General features: G+C 41.5%; 1 protein-coding gene across 15 annotated transcripts in view; it reads left to right on the top strand.

Annotated features, from left to right (window-relative positions):
• The window catches only part of ITGA9 (integrin subunit alpha 9), a 762,385-nt gene that overhangs the window by 526,443 nt on the left and 220,472 nt on the right, over nucleotides 1-15,470 (top strand). For all 15 annotated transcript variants that reach the window (XM_058183141.1, XM_058183147.1, XM_058183148.1 and 12 more), the window contains one exon: nucleotides 5,634-5,741. In XM_058183141.1, the coding sequence (XP_058039124.1) occupies nucleotides 5,634-5,741 (108 nt within the window). The remainder of the gene's footprint in view (nucleotides 1-5,633; nucleotides 5,742-15,470) is intronic.

The following is a 15,470-nucleotide window of genomic DNA, read 5'->3' as shown; positions in this document are numbered from 1 at the left end:
TGGACATGGCTCGGTGACTTCTCTAGTACAGAAGGAGTATCCATTGCAGATCCCTGCTGTGGAGACGAGACCAGGGCCCAATTCCAAATGTCAAAACCATTTTGCCTAGTAACTGAGATACGGATTTCAGAGACACCACGCGAGAAAAAAGGATTCGTTCTGTTAGCTCTTTAAGGCTAGATTGGCGTTCTTGAGAAAGGTATACCATGGAAAGATTAGTATCAATTTCTGCTTCTAGGTGAAGTAGTCTTGTGGTGGGTGAGAGATGGCTTTTGGACCAGTTTATGGAAAAGCCGTGACATTGGAGAATTTGTATGGTGGTGGAGAGGTCTTTGTTTGCCTTCTGCTCCGAATGTGATAGGATGAGAATGTCATTGAGGTAAAATTGGATACAAATGGGCATAGAACATATGTGACCAATCCATGGCCCTAGTACTTTGGAAAATACTCTTGGAGCAGATGACAACCCAAAGGGCGAGGCAGCATATTGGAAATATTTGCCATTATAAGAAAAACAGAGGAATTTTCTGTGATCAGGTATATGGAGGTAGGCCTCCATGAGGTCTATGGAAGAAAGAAAATCTCCTGGTCAAATGGACTCTAATATAGTTTGCAGAGACTGTATTTTAAATTTGCGGTATGACACACATCGATTTAATGATTTTAGATCAAGAATGGCTCTCCAACCCCCCCCCCCCGAGGATTTACATACCACAAACAAGCGGGAATAAAACCCCTGTCCACGTTGGGAGAGAGGAACCCGCTGAATGGCTTTGATGTGTAATAGATGAAAAATAGCTTCCTCCATCACAGCCCGGTTGAACTTGTTGTGGGATATGGGACATGGTACAAATATCTTGGGGGGGGGGGGACGAAATTCTAGAAACAGGCCGAAATGAATTGTATGGTGTACCCATGCATCAGAAATGCATGCATCAGAAATGGAGGAATCCCACTGATCAGCAAAAGGGGCGAGTCTACCGCCAATGGGAGGGGAAGGAGGGGACCTATCTGGTTCTGCGGAACCGTCTGCCTCTGCCACCCCTAAAAGTTTTCTTGGGGGGTGGAATTTAGAAGTTGATCTAACCTGGCCATCCTGTGAGAAACTTCCTCTGGATTGGAAGGGTCTGTATGTTCTAGGTTGATAGAAGTTAGTGTCTGATTGGCGAAAGGACTGCTGACGTGGATACAGTGAAGAGCATGCCTTTGTTCGCCTTGAAATGGAGGGAAGAACCTTCCACTTATCCCGAGTCTCGATGAGAATGGGGTCCAAGGCTTCACCAAATAATTTGTCTCCAGAGAATGGAGCTGAAGCTAATCTCCATTTGTTTCAGTTGTCTGCTTGCCAATTTTGGAGCCGTAGTAACCTGCGAGACATGATGGAAGATCCCACTGCTTTAGAGGCGAATCTAGCCATGTTGAGAGTAGCATCGGGGAATACTCCAGAGCAATGATTTTATTAAGGTCTTGGTGTGACCTCGTATCCGCTGAAAGAGTTCTAGCCTGAAGTTGTCTGAGCCAGAGGAGGGTCGCTCTGTTAAAGAATGAGGCAGAAGCCACTGCTTTGACTGACCACTTGGTGACCTTTCACTAGTACCTTCTTAGCCCGTTTGTCCTCAGGGCGAAGGGATTCCTCAGGAGGACCTGTGAGATGAGTAGATGATGAAAATGCAACTCTAGGACCGTCGACTGCGGGAACCTGAATAAGATTTGACATTTCCGGTGCCATATTCTTTTTTTTTTTAATTTCTTTTTGTCACAACAGTATACACAAACAATTGTCATAGATAAAACAACATATCTTGAAGAAATATATATATATATATATATATATATATATATATATATATATATATATATATATATATATATATATATGTAAAAAAAATATGTATCAACTATATTAATTTGATATAATGAAGGGAACAATAGGACAGGAACGGTAGGCACTTTTGTGCTCTTATGCACGCCCCTTATAGTCCTCTTAGGAATGGGGTGAGGTCAATAGTAGACAGTTTGAGGTCAATAGTAGACAGTTAAGTCAATAGTAGACAGTTCTATATTAACAGTATATTAATATTATATTAATATTATTATATAATTATTATATAATATATATTATTATATAATAATAATATTAATATATTAATATTAATAGACAATTCTATAGGCGCTTGTCAATGTTGCTAGGGTAAGGTCCCAATCCTGGGACCAATCATTGTCATTGCACAACTTCTGTGAATAGTTTGGGTGCAGGAACCATATCTGTAGTAATAGATGGTTCAGAAAATAATGAACCTGAGGGACCTTCCCCATCTGGTTGCGGTTCTTGGATATGGAAGTGTCTCCTAAGCCGGTGGAAACCTGAGCTTTGTACAGGAGAGATTTAAAAAGTTGTGGTTTGAACAGACTTATGAAGGATGGCTGGTCTTGATCTAGGCCTTCGTCTTCTGACAGTGCATCATCCTTGGTGATCTCCTAATCGTACAAGGATTCCTGATCCGATTGGTCTGGAGATTGATCCCGACCATGCTCTGAAACAGAATAATCTGACCTATGCAGGTCCTGTTGATCTTGAACCTCCGAAGAAGAGGGCAAGGGAAGTTGAGGGAAGCATTGGGCCAATCCTGACCTGATAGCTTCTGCAATAAGAGCCCCAAAGGTGGGAGGCAATTGGAAATTTGAGATATCCTGTTGGATAGCTGGGACCGATGAAGGGTCTGAGGAAATTACTGGACCAGTTACCTCCACTGGGGAAGAAGCCACTAGGGCAACAGTTGGTTGCTGTGTAACTTCTTGAAAAAGCAAGGTACTGTCAATTGGGGGAACTGATCCCGAACTACAGTGGTTGGGAGACCAATTAGGTGGAGGAGTGGCAGAGATAGATAGCTGAGGAGGGATAGAATCCTCCTGTACAGCCTGCTGTGGGGGAACTAGAGGACTAGGCCTTTGATTGGCTTGTTGGGCCTTTGAAACCACCTTCTCTAAGGCCTTGTGACGTCTGGTTTCCTCCTGTGTCAGTGGGAAGGAAGGATGTCTAGATCCTCTGCCCTTTTTGGCAGATGTGATCCTGAGGATCCCTGTGGGGAGTCCGCGAGGTGATGGCATTTGGAAGTTGCCTTCTTGGGACAAGACTGCGTGGCATCCGCCATTTTGGCAGGAATGATAATCCCCTTTTTTAATATGTCTGGATTCTCCTGTGCTCCATTTTAGAATAGATAAGAGGTTGTGGCTTATCCTCTATAAGGTTCAGAGTTAATCAGCCATAAGTGAATTCCGGAAGAATTTGATCATTCCGGAGATAGGCCCCGTTCTCAAAATGGTGCCAAGAGTTTTCGTGTCTAAATTGCCAGACTCCTCCTTGGCTCAAAGGCTGCTAACCTCCCCTTCAGCTCAAAGGCTGCTAACCAAGGTTGTGAAAACCGCAGTTTTCAGAATTGTCGGGTTCACTCCCCACACGAACAGCGACTTACGGGCTCCGGAGCACTCCTAGAACTTGCTGCAAGCCGCCGATGTAGCTGCGGCCACTGAATTCCGATCGGAGAGATAAGCACCGCTCAGCTGAGAGAGGACGCTTTTGAATCTCTCCAAAGAAGCTGCTAAGCAAAAGCTTTTCCAGCAGCAATCATGCTCGACTCGATATGATGTAAAATCGGGGAGCTTGCAGCCCTCACTGATGGAGGTGGTGCTGCAATTTAGGGACTGCCAGTCGGCAGCCCCTTGCCTGTCCACGGCCTTCAGAGGGGTCAGACTTAAAGTCCTTCACGCTGGAATATCCAAATGTGTACAAGAAGAAAAATCAGATTAGATGACAAGAGAATCAGTAGAACCTAAGAAAGACATGTTAGTCCAGCTTGGGACCGAGTCAAAAAACTGTGCCCAAAAGGAAGAGGCGGGGCTTAACAGTTCTGCAGACTCGGTCCTCCAAGCTTGACAGACAGTCAAACCCTTCTCCTGACTGCCATTTTTCACCAAAGTGGAGAAAAGGGTGTTTTCTTAAGGAATGCACATTCTAAACATTTGAGTTTAGACTCACTGTGAGTGCCTGGAATACATTGTAGGGTCATGGATCCTAACCATTGATAGTTTCAAGAAGTATGTTTTTCTTTAAAAAATGTAAATTTATTGGCATTGTTAATACATAGGAAAATCTTTCTGTCAAGCTCCATACACCTTTCTAGGATGCAAAACAGAAATAATAATAAAAATGAAGGCCTACTAGGTACTGGAGAGACCAAACTGCCTAACAAGAAAGATCAAACGAAGGAAACCAAAGAGACATGGAAATGCAAAGTATTATATGGCCAGTATTTTTTTTTTTTAAAAAAGCAAGCAAACAGCTAATAACAAAATCTGATAATGGCCAAAAGCAGGAAAACTGAAGAAAGAGTCAGAGGGGCTACTTCTATCTGCACACGACCAAATCTTAAGAACAAATGCATATAAAGCCAGAATTTAGAAGATAGCAACTCTAGCAAATGCTGTATCCACAAAGTAGCTGAAGAAACAGTGGACTGCCTAGGTAGGTTCTGCAAGAAGATCACACAGATTGATCACAAACAATGGCATGATAAAGTAGCAAAAATGATGCATTAGAAGATCTACAAAAAATACCATTTGCTTGCAAGCAAGAAATGGGCTTGTAAAATAGACAAAGTAATAGATAATGAAGAAGCTAAAGGATTCTGAGACTTTAGAATTCAAACAGACAAGCACTTATTACATAACAATTGTCAATAAGAAAGACAAAAAGTGTGGGTAATAGACATGGAGGTACCTGAAGACAGCAGAATAAAAGAGAAGGAATCACAAAATATAAGGATCTGCAAACATAAATAGAAAGATTGTAGCAAAAGAGAATGCCAATAGTGAAAATCACCTTGGGTACAATCCCAAAACATCTGGAGCACCACTTGAATACCATTGACATTGACAAAATCCTCGTCAATCAATTGCAGAAGGCAATTACTTGGAACAGCTTTCATCCTGCAACAATACCTTTAACACCATTAAACAACATCTGCCTATCCAGGTCCTTGGGAAGGACTAGACAGCTAGATAAAAAAATGCCAGATCTAATCTAAACATCTAGCTGACTCTCACCGAGAGTCATCTATCACTGAAATGATAACTAAACAGAAGATGAATACCAAATTAATATGTTGACTGCTTGATAACTTTCAAAAAGAGAATTTGTCTAAACAAAAACAATTTAGCAATTAAATCAAAAACAATGATTTTCTTTAGCACAGTAGGAAAATATTTTCTGAAAACCTGCTTAAATGCGCAAAGATTGACATTTCTTTGTATCTGTCCATCCATCCATATCTAACTGCACTATTTTATTTTTCCATATATAAATATTTGGATGAATATATACAGGACTGGGATAACTATTAGTCTGAGTGCTCTCAAATAAGATTCACTAAATTTATGTTCTGAAGCTCTACATTCAGATTAGTAATTTGCTATAGAATATGCTCCCTTTATCCTTAACATAGGTTCCTAATGGAGAAAAAAATCATATTCCTGTTGTCAGCCATTGTAAAGATAGGGGCTAAATACAAAGATAGCTGTCTTGTCATACATTTTTGAAGCATGTACATAACTTACTTGTTCCTATCTTTTTAAAGGTCTATAATGCTGGCCCAAGTCCCCTTCCTGGATCTTTTGTTGACATTTCAGTTCCAAATCGTCTGTCAGCTACTGGAGCTGATATGTTCCATATTCGACATATGATGGTAAGCTAATGTGCAGCCTTTTTTTTTTTAGTTTTACTGGATAGTAACATGTACAATAACATGTGCATGTCCACAGACTTGTATTTCAAGGTGAAAGTATAATCTTGACGAATGTATCTTTTCTTTTATGTACTCCAAGAGACTTTGCACCAAGACAAATTCCTTGTGTGTCCAATCACACTTGGCCAATAAAGAATTCTATTCTAAAGTATGATCTAATGCAGTGCTAACTTATGACATTAAAATGCTCATGGGCGAAAATCTGAAATATGAAGAAGGGAGGGAACTATTCACTAGAATTATGAACAAGTTCAAATCCATTGCAATCCAGCCTAAATAGTTTTATAAGATATTACTGATGTTTCTTTGTAAATTGCTAATAATGACAATGTTAGTATAGTGGCTTGATGACTCATCCCTAATGAATGACTGAATGTCCAAAATACTTTCCTTATTTGGCCCTCTTTTGATTTCTTCGATGTGGTTCCAGAATCATACTGATAGTTGGAGAAAGATGATTTGGGGAAAACCTACTGTATAATCAATGTTCTGTTCAATTTTCTATGCGTCCAAGCCAGTCTGTTTCAACAGCTCATCCAATTTACTCCAATGAAAATTACCAAATGTTGCCAGATAATCAGGTGATAACACTGTATATGTGAACCAAACTTAGTTTATTATTATGAAAGAAGGAACAGGTAGCATTTCAAAAGGAACTTTTATTGGGAGACAGTAATAGCAGAGTAGGCAGGATCTGAAGTTCCCACACTAAAATGTTAGGTTAAAAGTTACTCATTCAAACTCGTCCTCACTGCTCTGTCCAACACAAGTCAATCACCAGGTGTTGAGTTACTGTGAGAACTTTAGCCTCCTCCCTACCCCAGGAAGATACATCAAAGTAAAGAAAGACTAAAACAGGTGACAGGTTATAAAAATACCAAGGCCCCCTCCTTCTGCCAAAATGATAGGGATCTATGGGGATAGAGATCTGCCAAGCCCTGCTGCTGTCAAAGTAAATCCTGGGTGCTGCTCTGCAAAAGTTGTGCTTTTGTCTGAAGGAGGAGGAGGAGGAGCGGGGAGAAGAAAGAGAGAAAGCGGCTGAGCGAGAAGCGCCCCACTGAAGCATACCGTTACCAGCTCTTTGAGGTATAACTCTTTGAGATTGGATCGGATCCTCCCTCCCTCCCTCCCTCCCTCCCTCTCTCTCACACACACACACAGAGGTTGGATGGAATCACTCTTGCTATCTCTCTCTCTCTCTTTCTCTCATACACAAATACACATACACACAGAGGTTGGATCACATTGCTCTCTTGCTCTTTCTCACTCTCTCTCTCTCTCTCACACACACACAAAAGTTGGATTGGATCTCTTTCTTGCTCTCTTTCTCCACACACACACAGATAGAGAGAGAGAGAGTGTGTGTGTGTGATCTGATCTAACCTGTGTGTGTGTGTGTGTGTGTATGTGTGTGAGAGAGAGAGAGTGAGAGAGAGAGAGAGCAAAAGTGATCCCATCCAACATCTCTCTCTCTCTCTCTCACACACACACACACACACACACAAACACACACACATGTTGGATTAGATTGCGCTCTCTCTCGCTCTCTCTCTCTCTCTCTCTCACACACACACACACACACACACACACACACACACAAATCCAATCTGTGTGTGCGTGATTGTATATGTGTGTGTATGTGAGGGAGAGAGTCAACCTTGGAGAATTATAGTAGGACTGGTGGTGGTGTTGTCTCTCTCTCTCTCTCTCTCTCTCACACACACACACACACACACATACACACACAGGTTCAATCAGATCATTCTCTCACTCTCTCATCCCACCTCATGGTAGCGGCACCAGTAGCACCAGCTATGCTTTCAGCAAAGTGGGGTGGTGGTGGAAGATGAAACGAGGGGGTGATGCCACAGCTGGCAGCAGAGTTGAACAGTGAGGATGTTGGGGAGGAACCTCCCTGGGGTCTGGGGAAGGCTCAGACAAGGGCTCTGCATCAGAGGCAGAGCGAGGGCCAGGGCCATCTGGGAGTAATGTTCTGCCTCCAGAGCCTCCAAAGTTGGACATTAGCAAGGCAGAGAAACAAGGGTAGCCTGTTCCCAGTGTGCAAATGCATAGAGCTGCCAAATGGCAAGAATAGTTAAAATGAAAAGGACAACTTGGGAGTAAGGCTTGGAGATGATTGGCCCCTCCCATAAGACATAAAGGAGGAGCAAAGGGACATTAGCCTTTGCAGGAAACAACTTTGCTCATTCTGGTCAGATCAGGAAACAATATCAATATAAATCATAAAGGAACAAGCAACAAAGTTACAGTTATACAGTCATAAGTGGAAGGAGATGGGTGATGGGAACGATGAGAAGATGAGAAGATTAATAGTAGTGCAGACTTAGTAATTAATTTGACAGTGTTGAGGGAATTATTTGTTTAGCAGAGTGATGGCGTTCGGGAAAAAACTGTTCTTGTGTCTAGTTGTTCGGGTGTGCAGTGCTCTATAGCGTCATTTTGAGGGTAGGAGTTGAAACAGTTTATGTCCAGGATGTGAGGGGTCTGTAAATATTTTCACAGCCTCTTTTTGACTCATGCAGTATACAGGTCCTCAATGGAAGGCAGGTTGCTAAATTGTTTTTTCTGCAGTTCTAATTATCCTCTGAAGTCTGTGTCTGCTTTGTTGGGTTGCAGAATCAAGCCAGACAGTTATAAAAGTGCAGATGACAGACTTAATAATTCTTCTGTAGAACTGTATCAGCAGCTCCTTGGGAAGTTTGAGCTTTCTGAGTTGGCACAGAAAGAACATTCTTTGTTGTGCTTTTTTGAGGACGTTTTTGATGTTAGCTGTAAATTTTAGATCTTGCGATATACCAGAACCTAGAAATTTGAAGGTTTCTACTGTTGATACTGTGCATCATTGTGAGAGGTGGAAGTATGGAAGAGTTTCTCCTAAAGTCTATCACCATTTCTACAGTTTTGAGTGTGTTCAGTTCCAGATTGTTCTGGTCGCACCATGAGACTAGTTGTTCAACCTCCCATTTGTATGCGGATTCATCATTGTCTCTAATGAGTCCGATCACTGTTGTGTCATCTGCGAACTTCAGTAGTTTAACAGATGGATCCTTAGAGATGCAGTCATTGGTATAGAGAGGAGAGAAGTGGGGAGAACACAAAGCCTCAGGGGGGGGGGCTGTGCTAATTGTACAGGTATTTGATGTGATTCTGCTTAGCTTCACCTGCTGCTTTCTGTTTGTTAAACTTATGATCCACTTACAAGTGTGTTCACGTACCTGTAGCTGGTTTAGCTTAGTTAGAAGAGTGTCTGGAATGATGGTATTTAATGCTGAACTAAAGTCTACAAAGAGGACTCTTGCATAAGTCTTTGGAGTTTCAAGATGTTATAGGATGTAGTGCAGAGTCATATTAATAGCATCATCTGTTGATCTATTTGCTTGGTATGCAAATTGCAAGGGGTCTAACAGTGGATCTGTGACGGTTTTCAAGTGGGACAGCACTAGCCTTTCAAAGGTTTTATGACTACAGTTGTTAGAACAACTGGTCTGTAGTCATTCAGTTCCTTGATGGTGGGCTTCTTCGGCACTGGGATGATAGTAGAGCATTTGAAGCAAAAAGGAACATAGCACATCTCTAGTGATTTATTGAAGATATCGGTAAAGATGGGGGCCAATTGGTCAGCACAGACTTTAAAGCAAGAAGGAATTATCTTGTCTGGGCCTGGAGCTTTTCCTGTCTTTTGTCTGTGAAATAACATAACATAACATAACATAACATAACATAACATAACATAACATAACAACAGAGTTGGAAGGGACCTTGGAGGCCTTCTAGTCCAGCCCTCTGCCCAGGCAGGAAACCCTACACCATCTCCGTCAGATGGTTATCCAACATTTTCTTAAAAATTTCCAGTGTTGGAGCATTCACAACTTCTGCAGGCAAGTCGTTCCACTTATTAATTGTTCTAACTGTCAGGAAATTTCTCCTTAGTTCTAAGTTGCTTCTTTCTTTGATCAGTTTCCACCCATTGCTTCTTGTTCTACCCTCAGGTGCTTTGGAGAACAGCCCGACTCCCTCTTCTTTGTGGCAGCCCCTGAGATATTGGAACACAGCTATCATGTCTCCCCTAGTCCTTCTTTTTATTAAACTAGACATACCCAGTTCCTGCAACCGTTCTTCATATGTTTTATCCTCCAGTCCCCTAATCATCTTTGTTGCTCTTCTCTGCACTCTTTCTAGAGTCTCAACATCTTTTTTACATCGTGGCGACCAAAACTGGATGCAATATTCCAAGTGTGGCCTTACCAAGGCATTATAAAGTGGTACTAACACTTCACGTGATCTTGATTCTATCCCTCTGTTTATGCAGCCCAGAACTGTGTTGGCTTTTTTGGCAGCTGCTGCACACTGCTGGCTCATATCTAAATGGTTATCCACTAGGACTCCAAGATCCCTCTCACAGGTACTACTATTGAGCAAGGTACCACATATACGGTACAGGTGCATTTTGTTTTTTTGGCCTAAATGTAGAACCTTACTTTTTTCACTGTTGAATTTCATTTTGTTAGATAGCGCCCAATGTTCAAGTCTGTCAAGATCTTTCTGTAACTTGAGCCTATCTTCTGGAGTGTTGGCTATTCCTGCCAGCTTGGTGTCATCTGCAAATTTGATGAGTTCCCCATCTATCCCCTCGTCCAAGTCATTGATGAAGATGTTGAAGAGTACTGGGCCTAAAACAGAGCCTTGGGGTACTCCACTGCATACTTCCCTCCATGTGGATGTAGTTCCGTTGAGGACTACACGTTGAGTGCTGTTGGTCAGCCAGTTACGAATCCATCTGGTGGTGGTGCTGTCTAACCCACATTTTTCTACTTTATCTAGTAGTAGGTTATGGTCTACTTTATCAAATGCTTTACTGAAGTCCAAGTAAATTATATCAACAGCATTCCTCTGGTCTACTAATTTTGTCATTTTGTCAAAGAATGCGATAAGATTAGTCTGGCATGATCTGTTTTTGACAAACCCATGTTGGCTTTTGGTTATTACTTTGTTTGCTTCTAGGTGTTCGGTGATTCGTTGCTTGATTATCTTTTCCAGAATCTTCCCCGGTATTGAGGTCAGGTTGATAGGTCTGTAGTTTCCTGGATCGGTTTTTCCCCCTTTTTTGAAGATGGGAACTACATCAGCTCTTTTCCAGTCCTCTGGCAGCTCCCCTGTGCTCCAGGATCTTTGAAAGATATAGTTCAGGGGTTCTGAAATCACGTCTGCCAGTTCCTTCAGAACCTTGGGGTGTAATCCATCCGGTCCTGGTGATTTGAACTCGTCTAGGGTAGACAGGTGTTCACTTACCATTTTCTTCCCTATTTTAACTTGTGTTTCTAATCTGTTTTTTGTAGTGCTATTTTTGATAGGTTGGATTGTTTTTTCCTTTTGTGTAAAGACAGATGCAAAATATGAGTTAAGTAGATCTGCTTTCTCCCTGTTGCTTGTCATCTTCTTGCCACTTTCTCCCAGCAATGGGCCAATTGTTTCCTTGCCTTTTTTCTTGTTTTTAACATGTTGGAAGAAGCTTTTTTTGTTATGTTTTACTTTTGTCGCTAGCCTTTGTTCATTATGAGCCTTAGCTTTCCTCACTTCATCTTTATAGGCTCGGGCTATTTGCTGATATTCTGCCTTAGTTATTTGCCCCTCTTTCCACTTTTTATATTTGTCCTTTTTGTCTTTCAATTTGTCAGATAGTTCTTTATGCATCCATGCTGGTTTCTTTTGAGATCTATTATTTTTCTTCTTCATTGGTATTGTGTTAGACTGCGCTTTTATAATCTCAGTTTTCAATATTTCCCAAGCTTCTTGAGTTGTTTTCCCCTTGAGGATTCTCATCCATTGAATCCTTCTCAAGCTCTCTCTAAGTTTATTGAAATTAGCTCTCTTAAAGTCCAAGACTCTAGTTTGACTTTGTTCTACTACTTGTATTTGCTTAATGTCAAATTCCAATATTGCGTGGTCACTTGCCCCCAAGGTTCCTGTAGCTTCCACACCTTCTATCATTTCATCTCTGTTAGTGAGAATTAAGTCCAGTATGGCTGATCCCCTTGTCGCCTTCTCTATTTTTTGGGAAACAAAGTTGTCTGCTAGGTTTGTTAGGAACCTGTTGGATCTTCCACTTGGTGCAGAGTTTGTTTCCCAGTTGATGTCAGGGTAGTTAAAATCCCCCATTACTACTGTGATGTGTTTCCTACATACCTTAGTTAGCTGACTAGCAAAAAGTTCATCTACTTCCTCTGTTTGGTTGGGTGGCCTGTAGTATAGACCTATGGCAATATTGTTTTTCACCCCTTTTATATTGACCCAAATACATTCAAGATGATTTTCATCATTGTTGTGCTCTATTTCTGTAGAGATGTAGTTATTTCTTATATATAGTGCAACTCCACCTCCTCTTTTATTTGGTCTATTTCTTTTACTTTTTTACTTAAATAGATCTTGCACTTCCTTTTCTGTGATCACTAGGGATTGTGAACCCAATGGGATGGGGTCAGTTGTAGGAGGCTTGGCTGTTGTTGATGTGTCTGAGATGGGGGTTGTGGAGATAGGTGGCTGTAGTTTCCTTTCAAACCTGCAGTAAAACACGTTCAAGTCATCTGCCAGTTGTTGATTTCCTTCAGCCGGAGAAGGAGGTTTGCCGTAGCCGGTGATATTTTTAAGAGTTTTCCACATGTTTGCTGGTTCATTTGTTGAGAATTGATTCTTTAGCTTTTCAGAGTAGCTTCTTTTTGCTGCTCTGATCTTCCTTGTTAATACATTTCTGGCCTGATTGTACAGCATTTTATCACCTTTTCTGTAGGCTTCCTCTTTGGAATGACTTAGCTGCTTAAGTTTACTTGTGAACCAAGATTTGTTGTTACTGTATATTCACAAATTCCTTGTCGGTACACATAGGTCTTCACAGAAGCTGACATATGATGTTATAGTATCTGTGAGTTCATCCAGGTCTGCAGAGGTATCTTTAAAAATATTCCAATCAATGCAGTCAAAGCAAGCCTGTAGTTTTAACTTTGCCTTCTCAGTCCAGGTCTTCATTGATTTAATTGTTGGTTTTGTGGTTTTAAGTCTTTTTCTGTAAGCAGGTACAAGATGAATCATGTAATGAACAGAGTATCCTACAGCTGCTCATGGTAAAGACCGATAAGCATATTTTAGGGTTGTGTAGCAATGGTCTAAAGTATTCTTGCCTCTAGTGGGACAATTGACATGCTGAAAGTATTTTGGTAGCTCTTTCCTTAAGTTTGCCTTGTTTAGATTTCCCAAAATAATGGACAGTGAATCAGGGTGTTTGGGTTCAGCCTCCATAATTTGGTCAATTAGAGTTTGTAATGCCTTGTTTACACTGGTTTGTGGTGGTACATAAACAGCAATTAGAAGAAATGAGGAAAATTCATGAAGTGAATAGTATGGTTTGTAGTTGATAATGTCTCTAGGTTTTCGTCACAGAATTTGTATATTATAGTTATATCCTGAGACCAACTGTTATTGATATATAAGCATAAGCCTCCTCCCTTCTTTTTACCAGATGTTTCTGCAATTCTGTCTGATCATTGAATCTGAAACCCTAGCATATCCAGGCTGCTATCTTCAATTGATTCATTTAACCAGGTTTCAGAGAAGCATAGGACTGCTGAATTGTAGAATCAGAATTGTTCCTATTTAAGAGGAGTATTTCATTCATCTTATTAGCAAGTGAACGTACGTTGGTTAGAAAAATTGTAGGCAGAGGAGTTTTATTTGTCTTATTTTTTAGTTTGATTAGAATTCCCATCCATTTACTTCTCTTTCTCCACTTCCTCCATTTGGTTTTTTTGGTAATCCATGGCTCCGGGGAAATTGCTTCTTCCTGTGTTAGAATCTCCTCTGCGTTTGTAAAGATGGGGGGTGGGGTGTTGAGATCACAGAAAGCTGGTCCTTAAAGAAACGTTGCTTAATTTTTAGTAGATAGTGTCATGAGTAAGAAATCCGTAGAGAGTCGCAGAGAATAATTAAAAATAAAGAAACCATTGGAGAGCATTTCACTGAGGCAGCTTTTAATGGCACCATCTTGGATCAATGATGATCCCCTTTTTAGCTGGGGTCTTTGTGGGGCTCTTGGCAGCTCAGTGACCTTCCCTTCCACACTTGAAGCAGGCTGTCAAACATGGCAGCGCCATCTGGAACGTGGCAACTTCCCTCTTTCTCTCAGGTGGGGAACATTTCCACATTCTGCCGGAGCAACATTGGTTTCTCGCTTGGTAAATTTCGGCTTCTTCCACGAGGATATACCAATCATGGACATGATTTGGGGAATCTTTGCTAATGCAAGAATGGTATAAGTCATCTTTCAGACTGTCCTTAAAGCAGCTTACTATGATGTCTTCTGGCTAGTCTAGGTGGCAAACTAGGTCCCGGAATTCTTTGGTGGACTCAACTATAGGATGGTGGCCCTGTCTTTTGGTTTTGATCTGGTCCCTGGCCTTGTGATTGGCCAGGGGGTCCTTGAATCTTCATCTTAGCACTGTCATGAAATGGTTGAAGTTGCAGAACTCCGGGGCATTAGCATTACAGAAGGTTACCATCCACCAGGCAGCAGGTCCTTCTAGAGCCAGGATGATGACCATTAATCTTGGCTCCTTTGGTGGGAAAACTTCATCTATATTGCTGCATATAGGTGAGGACATGGACAAGGAAGAATCCCAGTTGCTGGGGGTCTTCGTTGATGCCCAAGTGGATACTTTTCATTCTGGTTGTGGGGCTCCTCCCCCTGGCTCTCTGGACAATTGCTCCACCAAGGTCCACAAAGGTGGATTAGCAGGAGTGATGGTTGCCCCGTCTGCAGTTCTGGCAGTGCCAGCAGAGGTCCCCAGCGCAGGGGACTACCCCCTCCTATTTATCTTTTTTTCTTGCTCTTCCTCAGCCCTGTCCATTTGGACCATTATGTCTTAGGTATTCAGATTTTGGAAAGCTTCCATCATGAAGGTCAGCACATTCTGGTTCTTCCTTCAGGTCATCATCATCATACAGGGCTTCCATCTCTGGTCTCCAAGCATGCTGCCAGCTGCCTCGGGTGAGGATGACCCAGTTTATCTTTCCTCCCCAGTCCTTCCCCATGTCGACAGACTGTTTTTGCTTCACTGGGTCTTCCAGGGTAACCACTTTCTCCATCTATTCACTTCATTTGAAGCCATAGCCACCCTGTAGGGGTGATGAAGCAAAGGGGAACCGCCTTGCAGGTTGAGGGGAGATGCATCTCCCCTTCCTGACTCAGAAAACCCCCTCATCCAAAGACTAGAGCAGCAGCAGTTAAAATGGCTGTCATGAAGCTGGGGAACAGCCCAAAACCATAAGTTTGTGCAAAAGCAGAGAAACGGTGAATGGTGTGTCATCTGGTTAAGAAAAGATTTACAGCTGAAGCTGGACACCCCCCCCCTCAAAATTTAAAGGGAATACCTTTTAGAACAATTTGTTACAGCAGCGTGTAACTATTGTGAAAAAGCATATTGAAAATTTAAAGAAGTAAATATTTGTTTAAAAAGAAAATTAAGTTGGAAATGGAATCCTCAAAACAAAAGGCGTAATATTAAGAAGGCATATTAAGATGCTGCAACTATAAACCTACCTTTTCTTCAAATAATTTGTCATAAGTAATGGAGTTATAAGTTAAACTAAGCAGAGAAATAA

The sequence above is a fragment of the Ahaetulla prasina genome, chromosome 4 (assembly GCF_028640845.1).
Source record: "Ahaetulla prasina isolate Xishuangbanna chromosome 4, ASM2864084v1, whole genome shotgun sequence".
Classification (NCBI taxonomy): domain Eukaryota; kingdom Metazoa; phylum Chordata; class Lepidosauria; order Squamata; family Colubridae; genus Ahaetulla; species Ahaetulla prasina.
The sequence above is the reverse complement of the archived record's forward strand: the minus strand, read 5'-3'. Positions and strand labels throughout refer to the sequence as shown.